The sequence below is a fragment of the Palaemon carinicauda genome, chromosome 9 (genome assembly GCF_036898095.1).
Source record: "Palaemon carinicauda isolate YSFRI2023 chromosome 9, ASM3689809v2, whole genome shotgun sequence".
Taxonomy (NCBI): domain Eukaryota; kingdom Metazoa; phylum Arthropoda; class Malacostraca; order Decapoda; family Palaemonidae; genus Palaemon; species Palaemon carinicauda.
In genome coordinates this window covers 56,044,644-56,056,201 of record NC_090733.1, presented here as the reverse complement: position 1 = coordinate 56,056,201, position 11,558 = coordinate 56,044,644, and the positions used below count along the sequence as shown (strand labels likewise).

General features: G+C 39.5%; 1 protein-coding gene across 1 annotated transcript; it reads right to left on the bottom strand.

Moving 5' to 3' along the window:
- Positions 1-8,607: 8,607 nt before the first annotated feature.
- LOC137646421 (uncharacterized) lies at positions 8,608-9,231 on the bottom strand. The gene has a single exon (XM_068379522.1). The coding sequence runs from the start codon at positions 9,229-9,231 to the stop codon at positions 8,608-8,610; it is 624 nt and encodes a 207-aa protein (XP_068235623.1).
- Between the last annotated feature and the right edge of the window lie 2,327 nt (positions 9,232-11,558).

Genomic DNA, 11,558 nt, shown 5'->3' with positions numbered 1-11,558 from the left:
TTCACATGCCTAAACCCTTTATTTGTCCTTACAGGTATTCCCACATTACTCGCCCTAACACTTCTATCTAGTCAGTCCTCTCATAACAGCATCTCTAAAACTAACAAATTCTGGCACACTTTCCTCCATTTCAGTTCTCACATTCACAGATTCACTTTTTTTCATACATCTAACTCGTAATCCTCAACTATCTCTAAAATATCATCCCATGTCAATCTTTCTTTTATCCACCTCATTTTCTCCTTCTGTATCAAACTTGGCAACATTCTCAGGTACAGTAACCAAAAACTTCTTCATTAATTCCTTATTCTCAGTTATGCCTTCATTCCCGTACTTCTTCCTAGCTAACGTTTCCAACCTACATACATACATTGATATCGCTTCTCCTACATTCATCCGTGCCTCATCAAAATCATTGTTACGCTTGTACCTAACACTCCCTTTCATACGTTTTACCTGTTCGATTATTCTCTTTTTCACACTTTCATAATCAATATCCTCTACACTCATTATCACACCATACATCGTCAATAAATACCCTGTCAAATATTCTCCTAACTGCCTAGACCAAACTCTCTTACTATCACCATACTTAACCTGACAGAACCTTTCATGCTCCCTAAAAAAGTCATACACATCCCTACTGTTATGTTCATAAAACCTGTCACACCTATGTACCTCTCTCATAACCACTGTCTTACAAACTTCAACTTCATTCTTACTACTATCTTAACTGCCAAATCCCTTCTTGTTTCCTTCTTCCTCATTCGAATATAATTAATCCAATTCAACACTTAAATTCCTATCCTTAACCATTCCCTTCTTACCCCTTTTCTTACTTACCACTTTCACCCATTCATGATCATCCTCACTCTCATACTGATCTTTCTTCTTTTCCCTCTTCACATTACTTTTACCTTTCTTCTCATTCTTCCTATCATATTTCTGTTCATCCATACTATGCCTAATCCCCTTATCTTCCATTTCACTATTACTACCTTCCCCATTATCGCTTGTTTTATCCTTCTTTTCCACTACCAAACCTTTAACCGAAGCTGAGGACACTCCTCTGACTGCACCTTCACCCATGAACGTTTTCATCATCCCCATTACTTGCCCCATCATAGCTTCCATTCGCTTCTCCATTCGTTCCTCATTCTCTTGCATCCTCATCTCAAAACCTTCTTCCACTCTCTCAACAGTTCCCTTAAGCGCTTTCAGTTCCTTTTGCATCTCCTTATCTATCTTTACTAGGAGTGATTCTGAATAATAGAAAGTTCCTTATTTATCTTTGATTATAGAGCGATAGTTTAGTTAGCTAGGAGAGTTCGTAAGTGTTTTTCTTTTTTTGTTTTGCAGGCCGTAATTCCTCCTTTGGGAAGATATTTTTTTATGGTTGACCAATTGTTGCTGACCTGGATTACAATTATAATTACGATTTGCTTGTTCAGAGCAATTTTATTGATATTGATGCCATAATGAGCCAGCCCATTTGAAGGAGTTTCTGTTTGGATTACTGATGACAACGATTACGATGATAAGGATGACTATGATTAACTGGCCCGAGTATAGGAAGTAAGTGTGCGGTAGAGTTTGACTCAGGGTTCTACTGTTTGCCACTAAGTTGTGGCAGTGGACTGTGAAGGTCTGTTGGGCTTTGTGTGGACTCCGGTGTCCACACACAATCATACATACAGTATATATATCAGATACTTGGCTGTGATTATTATTTTAGTTTTAAGTGTTTTTTGGTACTGTCTGTGAATAAAAAATTTTATTTTTCTTATAATTACAAAACAGAAAAGTGAATGACTGGCAATTTTCCGGCTGGCAATTTTCCCGACTGGTAATTTTCCGGCTGGCAATTTTCCGTCCGGCAATTTTTCAAATGGGAATTTTCCGTGCACGCCTGTCACAGAACATACACAGACAGGACGAAGCACTTCAGACCAGCTGGATAACCTTCCCCTACGTCTTCATAAGCCAGGACATCCACCGCCCTCCTCTCACACGACCTTACAAGGGGGCCTATCGTGTGCTGGAGAGAACAAAGAAGGACTTCAAAATCATGATCCACGAAGCAGAAGACTGGTTAACCGTGGATAGATTGAAACCTGCTTACACCGAAAACGCCGACGACCTCCATGAACAGCAAGGGCAGTGCCTACGAGTGCCTCCCCAAAACAAACCGAAGGAAGCCACAGTGAAACCAGCCAAACACGGTCCTAAAAGACCGCAAACAGTAGTCGAACCCTCCGGGCTCCGCCAGCGGGGTGGCATCCTGCAATCGCAAAATGAAACCTTGCAAGTTGTAGATAGCGGCTCACAAACACTAGTGTGTTGACGACGAGGCTGCCTGCAACCCCCATCTCACTACAGAGACTAATGTATATTTCAATGTTCGATATTTATTCAATATTTCTGTTGCGATAATCCATTTTTTCTCTCATACAATCATTAAAAGTTCTTTAAATAATTGTCTTGGGGAGGGGGAGTTGATGTAAGGAGGTCTTACAATGCTTCATTGTCAATTCAGCTCTCCTTTTACTCTAGCATATATTTTCCTGTTAACATAACATAATTGTTGTTTATTTTGTCATATGTAAAATCATCTGCCGTTTCATCTCTTGTATTATTCCTTATTGTATGTTAAACTTGGGCTTTTATATTTATCAGAATGTTAACGTGAAGAAACAAAATTGCCTAGCAAATCTTACCATTCTGTGGTTGGTCAGTCACCTACCAAGCAGGACGCTACCTCTCCATTCGCAGAATTCTATGTCATTCACCTGTCTCGTGAATAAACCACTCGACTACGGTCTGTCTCTCGTTTCTCGCAATGTAACAATTCTCTTAAATATTTTGGATGTCCGGCTCTAATAACTTGATGGGTTATTGTACATGTTTTAATTCAATTTTTGCTTTGATAGGCATAGTGTAAATTATTTAGTATAGGAGTGATCCTTTCTCTGGGTGAGGTACCTTTTATCAGTCTTGCTCCTTTGTTTATTATGTTTTGTAATATCTTAAGTTTTACTTTTGGTAAATTGTAGTAGATGGAGTTACAGTAGTCAACCTGGTAACAATACAGTTTATCACAAGTTTCTTTACACAATGTTCATCCATGTACTTCTCTAAGAAAGCAATGTTTCTAAGATGATAACCAGCAGTTTTTACTAAGTTACAGTCAAGGGATACACCTAAATCACGAACTTGACCAGATATCAGGACAGATTTGTTATTCATGGTTATTTGAATATAACCTAAGTTTTCTATGCAGGTTTTCTTTCCAACCACCATAAACTCGGTTTTATTTTAATTTAATTAAATTGTTTCATTGTCATCCATACCCTAATACTGGCAAGAATTCCGTTTAGAGTTTCAGTAGTGTCGTCTATATTATTTATGGAGAAGTAAAATTGTGAGCTTCACTCTATGCCTCTGTAGTATTTTCGACAAACCAATACAGAATAAGACTGTTCCTAGTAAACTCCCCTGGGGTACCCCTCTGTTTAACCCTGGATAGGTACGGTGGGTCGTCCGCGCCCCCGAGCGTCAAAAAAAAACAGGTTTTTCTCACGTGACTCACCCCCGTGACTGAATTTGTGGGTGATCGACCTGCAGTAGGTGTCTCGCCTACACGCTCTAGTAGTGTCCAGATGTGCATTGCTGTAGCTGTACTCCTTCCCCGATTTCTGAGACGTGTCGGGGTCGAGCGCGACCGAGTTTACCCTTCTAAGGTAATTTGCATAATTATCAAAGTTATTACGTATTATGAAATTGTCGTAGAATGGTGCAACTTGTATAGGTTATCAGTTGTGGAAAGTCTTGGTGGATTGTTTGGCTACCATGTGCATGATTTTTTTTTTAGTTAAAATGTCGTTCATCACCACGAGGACCATTTTACCGCGAGTGCCCCTTTTTCATTTTTTATCATTTTTTTGCCAAGTCATTTTTCCGTAAGATATTGCCGAATAGTGTCGTAAAACATTTGCTTTTTTAGTGTTGGAAAGTGTGTCTAGATGATCTGGCTACCCATACGTGACTTTGTTTTTGTTAGATACGACGTAGTTATTGGTATATTGGGTATTTAACTGCGGTTGCCAATTTCTGTTTTTTTCCAATATTTGTAAAAATTTACTACGTAGTAAGGAATTGCCGTATATTATTGATTTTTTTTCATGTTTATGTGTTAGAAAGTGTGCCTTGATGGTTGGGCTAACACGTGCATGTCTTTTTTTTATCTGAGATGCCGTATATTAGAATGTTGGGCATTTTACCGCGAGTGCCCCTTTTTCATTCTTTTTCATTTTTTTGCCAAGTCATTTTTCCGTAAGATATTGCCAAATAGTGTCGTAAAACTTTTGCTTTTTTAGTGTTGGAAAGTATGTCTAGATGATCTGGCTACCCATGCGTGACTTTGTTTTTGTCAGATACGACGTAGTTATTGGTATATTGGGTATTTAACTGCGGTTGCCAATTTCTGTTTTTTTTTCAATATTTGTAAAAATTTACTACGTAGTAAGGAATTGCCGTATATTATTGATTTTTTTTTTCATGTTTATGTGTTAGAAAGTGTGCCTTGATGGTTGGGCTAACACGTGCATATCTTTTTTTTTTATCTGAGATGCCGTATATTAGAATGTTGGGCATTTTTCAGCGAGTGCCCCTTTTTATTTGTTTTGCATTTTTTTTGCTTAGTCATGTTACCGTAAGGAATTGGCAAGTAGTGTCGCAAAACTTATATTCTTATAGTGTTGGAAAGTGTTTCTAGATGATCTGGCTACCCATGCCTATTTTTCTTTTAGCCAGATATAGCGTATATATAGGTATGTGTTCGATTTTCCTGTGATTGCCATTTTTTCGTTTTTTTTTTCCATTTCTTTCAAAATTACTACGTACTAAGGAACTATCACAGAGTAATGATTCATTTAGATGTTTATTTGTCGGAAAATGTGCCTTGATGGTTTGCCTAGCACGTGACTGAATTTTTTTTTCTGAAATGCCGTATATTAGGATGTTAGCCATTTTCCCGCGAGTTCCCCTTTTTATTTGTTTTGCATTTTTTTGTTTAGTCATGTTACCGTAAGGAATTGGCAAGTAGTGTCGCAAAACTTATATTTTTATAGTGTTGGAAAGTGTTTCTAGATGATCTGGCTACTCATGCCTATCTTTTTTTTAGCCAGATATGGCGTATATATAGGTATGTGTTCGATTTTCCTGTGATTGCCATTTTTTCGTTTTTTCCCATTTCTTTCAAAATTACTACGTACTAAGGAACTATCACAGAGTAATGATTCATTTAGATGTTTATTTGTCGGAAAATGTGCCTTGATGGTTTGCCTAGTACGTGGCTGAATTTTTTTTTTTTTTTTCTGAAATGCCGTATATTAGAATGTTGGCCATTTTTCCGCGAGTGCCCCTTTTTATTTGTTTTGTATTCTTTTGCTTAGTCATGTTACCGTAAGGAATTGGCAAGTAGTGTCGCAAAACTTGTATTTTTATAGTGTTGGAAAGTGTTTCTAGATGATCTGGCTACCCATGCCTATCTTTATCTTTAGCCAGATATGGCGTATATATAGGTATGTGTTCGATTTTCCTGCGATTGCCACTTTTTCGTTTTTTCCAATTTCTTTCAAAATTACTACGTACTAAGGAACTATAACAGAGTAATGATTCCTCTAGATGTTTATTTGTCGGAAAATTTTGTTTACTTCTTTTTTGATTGAATATCATCAAATTTTTTTAGCTAAAATATTATATTGTTTTACATTTTTTTTTTTTCGATTTTATTTCCCTTCAAAAAAATTTTTTTTGGGTCAGAATTTTAATTTTATAGTCGTAAAATAATTGACAATTATCCAGCAACCCACCATACAATTTTTATGCATATCCAAGAATAATTAGATTAGTAAATAACACCTTGAAATTGACATACCCTTCCTACATTTCAAGTGGCAGATTAGGGAGTCTGAGTCAGTGTGGTTGGTGGCCATTTTGTGGACATATCCGAAGCGTAAGCTGCCTTATCTATATATATTCTTGTTCCCTATAGAATTTGTGATATTTTGGTATATTTTTACCTGCATAAATATCATATTATATATTAAATATATGTATTTTTTTACGAAATTTCTAAGTACTCAAAAAATTACCTTTAGATATGGCCCCTGATATAAATGTAATTTACAAAATAATGAAGATTTTTTTACATATTTCTATTCTAGGATAACATATGTTTATTCCCTAAAAAAAATTAGCCACTTCCTATTTCATTTGGGTACCCAAAAAAATTCATGAAATTTGGACAAATTTTTTTGGCCAAAAAAAGTTACCCTTTTTTTCTCATTTCAGATCTTCACCTCCATGGGTCTGACTTCATCCAAAATACATCAAGATGTGTCCTAAACATTCAAGAATCAATTCCTAAAAGGATTTGTGTATATATGTATAAACTTTTTTTGTATGAATTTTTATGTAAGGTCTTTTTTTTTCTACTTAATTTTTTAAAATATTTATAATAAATAGTTTTTCTGCAGATGAGTAGTATTTCTCTTTACAGTTGTTTTAAGCATTCATTGAAGTTTTTTTTTTGGCAAAAGAAAAGAGGAGGTTACTGCAAAAACTGATTTTTCAAGAATTTTTTTTTGCCGTCGGGGTCGCGCGCGTCCGAGTATACCCTTAAAGGGGTGTCCGAGGAGCGTACCTATCCAGGGTTAAAGGTTCATATGATGATTAAAAGTTTCCAATTTGCACACAATAATTTCTGTCAACCAAGTAGTCTTTTGAGTATTCAAAAGCTTGATCTTCAATACCGATGGACCATAGATCCTTTAGTAGCAGTTTATGCACAATTATATCAAAAGCAGCACTAATATCAAGTAATATCAAAATACCATATTTGTTTTTATCCATCACTTCTAGCATATCATTTACAACAGAACAGATAGCTGTCTCTATAGAGTAAAATTTTCTGTATGCAGATTAGTTGTCTGGTGAAGCTTCTATTTCTTCAAATTGACTAATCAATTGTTCAAGAATTGCATATTCTAGCACTTTTGAAATGAAGGATAGATTTGAAATAGGTCTATATGAGATTAATTCCTGATAACCTAGAGCACTTTTCAGAACCAGTGTGACTACAGCCATTTTCTCAGATTTTGGAAACTTACATTCATCAATGTTTGTATTTGTCGTGAATTTTCTCCGACTTATTGAAATTGATGATTCTAGGCCCGATGGAATGGGCCAATGACAAGACCTTGAAGAGGTTTGCTTTCCAAAACTATTCAGGATTCAATAAAATATGATCACAGTTTTCAAGTTTATTACAAAAATAATCATTTGATAGAGAAATAACACACAATGACACTTTAAGCTAATTGAAAATAGAACTGTCACCCTTAGGGGGTTTGCAACATGTGCTCATGAAACACAGAGTCCACGTTGGACTAAATAAGACTAAGTTTTCGTAATTACAACAATTATTCCTTGGTAAGTCACATACCAAGGCCCACAGGCGTATTCTGATGCATAAAACTAATCCCCAGTCCCAGGGATGACAATTTTACAAATCGATATAAAGTTACATACAAAACTCACAAAAGAAACCGACCTGGTATCACGGTGGCTTGGAGCCGGAGACAGAGAGACTAACAATATAGTTCAACTTACTGGGTTGGATGTTTAGGCAGGAATGAACTAGCGTCGTGCTGGACAGCTCCGAGGAAAACTACGATCTCCCGCGCTAACTAAAGTGTCCTTGTGAGATGCGAGGGAACTCTTACGTTATTTATTCAATAAGGGGTTTGATAAAGCTTCTTTATCAACCACAAGACAGAGAAACAGTTAAAGTCTTACTTCAGATCAAAGGGTAAACTTAATACTTCGGCTGAAGGCCATAATTTGCCGTAATCCAACAAGCTAGAGAGTCCTTTTCTCTAAACATATACATCGATATTTTTGTCGTGGTAAACCAGTACAATATAATTTTTGTAATTCGTAAATAATAAATACTTTGTCTCTCTGACACCCGCTCCTTCCCCACCAGAAGGGACTCTCCCATTTTCCTTTACTGTTTGTAGTTATGAGTTATATGTCCTCGTTTTGAAGTAGTCGTTCCATCAAATCTCGCTGCTTCGCAGCAGCCTTTCTCAATGGGCGTACGGAGCGTCCTTGTGCGCCCGTTGTCTCTGATTCTACGTCACTTTCACTCATCTCACTTACTGTATTGTTATCATTATTTGCGTCACTACCTAAGACCTCTGTGGCTGGTTGTCGAGATGTCGTAGCCTGAACCATCTCCTGGTTGTCCCCAGACATCTCAACGATCCCTGGCAGTTCTGCTGGCAAACTGTACGCACCCTCGTTTTTTACGTCGCCATCGTCTTCTCCAACACCATCATCGTCATCAAAGGGGCAATCTCCAGGGGAACCAGGTGGCTGACAGCTCACAGGGACTCGACACCCTCGAACAACACCTTAGCTGAACGCATGACTCCGTCGTCGTCAGGATATGTCTCCACGACACGTCCAAGGGGCCACATAGCCCTTTTTTTATTTTCTTGCTTGACCAGCACGTCTCCGGGGTGCAGCTTGGAAGGTTCCTCAGATCGACAGTCGTGTCTGGCCCTCAGGGCACTCAAATATTCTTTTCTCCAACTCTGTCAGCTTTAAATAATGATCACGGAGCCTCCGGGAGGTGAAGGTCTCATTGAAGTGGTCGTCTGGCAAGATCGGTGCCATGAGGCTGATAGGGCTTCCTCTCACTAAATGGGAGGGGGTGAGGACCTCATCCTCGCAATTGTCGCCGCTGTACATTAGAGGCCTGTTGTTAACCACCGCCTCGGCCTCCTTCACTAATGTTAGTACTTGGGCGTCCGGCAGGTACTTCTTCCCGAGGGCTAACTGGAGGACACGTTTTGTCACTCCGATTAGGGGATCGAAAAACCCACCTTTCCAAGGTGCACGGGGCGTCTGAAAACGCCATTCAATTCCAGTTTTCCTCAGGAACTGCTGGACTTCATCCACTTCATAAAGTCCCTGAAGGAGGTTGCTGGCAGTCTTGAACGTTTGATGATTATCGGATGTGATGAAAGACGGAGCACCGTGGGTAGCACAAAAACGACGTAAGGCTAAGACAAATTCCTCCGCTTCCAGAGAGGGGCAGAAATCGAGATACACGGCCCTGCTGGCCATGCAAGTCACGATCAGTATGTAGCCTGGCCGCATTTCAGTCTATATGTCCTCTGTGTGGTCCACTCCGACTGCTGTAAAGGGCTTTGTTAGGTTGATCCTTTCCTTTGGTAGGGGGGGTGGTGGTGGCTGTCTCAACATTGGCTGGAAGGCTAGCACGCATTCTGGACACAGCCACACAATCCGCAATGGAACGTAGGCCTGGCGACCAGCATTTCTGTCGAAAGATACCCATTAGTGTATTCACACCACAATGTAAATGCAAACTATGCAAATATCTTAGATAAGCCCTAACTAAGTGCCCTTTGGCTGGCTAAAGAATCAAATGTTTCATTTCCTCTACTTGGGACACTCGTCCCCCAGTGCAAATTAACTTATTATCTAACCCTAGATTCAATTGTCTGACAAAATTAGTAACTTCACGAGGGGGTCTGACTCCACCCTCCAAGTAAGCATAGACTGTAGGCAAATAATGTTCTTGCTCTAATTGGACAACAATACTGAACGGATGTCGTTTTAATTTGGCAAATTTTAGGATTATCCTAGTAACTCTCAATAAGAATCGGAACTCTACTTCCCTCTGTAGAATTTCCCATATCTCTCCTGGTGGAACAGGTCTTATTTCCTCCCTCATTTCTTGTACCCCCGCCACTACGGTTCTTTCATTGGTTGGATCGTCCTCCTTTTAAGGAACAGGCTCTCCCATGGTCCTTAGGAACTCTGGACCATTCCGCCAGAGAGTGTTTTGTAGCAGTTGTTGCGTCGTTGCTCCTCTGGACAGGACATCAGCAGGATTCTGTTTGCTTGGGACATGGCTTAGACTGAAACGGCAAACCTGATGAAGAAAAACTATCTCCGCCACTCTGTTAGATATGAACACATTTTTGTTGTCCTTGGCATTGGGAGATGCTACCCATGCCAACGTGACCTTACTGTCAGTCCACATGACTATCTCTTGTGGCTCTATCAGCCCTTTGAGTGTCCTGGCTAATCTGCAGCCTAACAACAACGCTATTAGTTCTAGCTTGGGAATTGTCAACTTGTTCATCCCCTTTGGAGTGATCCTCATTTTACTAGTGAGTAGGCTTACTTGATTGCAATTATCCCTAGTATATGCTACTGCGCCGTATGCCTTACTGCTGGCATCGGTGAATACATGGAGCTCTAGATTTTTCTTGCCTACCGCTCTTGGAAATGTGATGTTGCTTACCGCTTTCAATTCACACAACAACTCACTCACTTCTCTAGCTTTCTCTCTCTTTAACACGTCATCCCAACCTACGTTATCCTCCCATAGTTGTTGGAGGAAAAGCTTTCCTCGAACAATTAATGGGCTTATAAAGCCTAGAGGATCATAAATGGAGACCAACATGGAAAGTACCCTACGCTTCGTAGGTACCCATCCCTCCCCCAATTCACTGATTCTCTTACTCTCTTTCACACACAATTGGTCGACGTCTCAGGCCCATCGCAGCCCAAGTACGTTCACATTCAACGGCTCACTACGCTGCTTCTCGCTATCGAAGGCTAAGTTATTGGACGCCCACCCTTCTAAATGCATACCAGCCCCTTTTAAGATCTTGTTGACAGATTGATTGATTTAAAGTTTTCAGGCATCCTGACATCTGAGGTCATTGACGCCGTCTTGTTGACAGATTCATGCTCCTGCCTCATACTCTCTACATCCTCGAAAGTACTAAGATAATTATCTACGTAAAAGGACTTTGCCAAATCTGGCCTACCTTCCCTTTCGAAATGACAATTCAAAACTTGTTACAACAAAAACGGGCTCGCCGTGATGCCGAACACCACGACTCTAAAGGCGAAGGTGAGCGCTGGACCTGCTACCTCGCGCCACAGAAATCGTGTGTATTTAGGATCACGGGGATCTAACAAGACACGGTGGAATGCCTTGCTGATGTCGGCTAGCATGGCATATTCGTTCAACCTGAACCTTATAAGCAAATGATATGCTAATTTTACTATATTGGGGCCAGGTAAGAGGCATCCATTCAACGATTTATGACCCTTAGATTTTGCTGAGGCATTAAACACGATTCTGAGGGGGGTCGTGCGGCTATCTTTTTTAATTCCAAAATGTGACATATAATACCCTTTAATCTTGGGTTCCTTTACTTCTGATATAAAGCCTGCTTCTAGATACTTATTTATCACTCCCTAATACTGATCAAAATATTCCCTGTCCTTCCTGAACTTAATTTGCAATGATTCTAACTGCGCTACAACGTTTCGATAGTTCGTATCTGGCCTAGCATCCGACCCGAATGGTAGGCTAACCTGATATCCCTCATGCTTCTTTACGACACTTTGCGACACCTTTCGCATGGCTTCCGCTTCGCGAA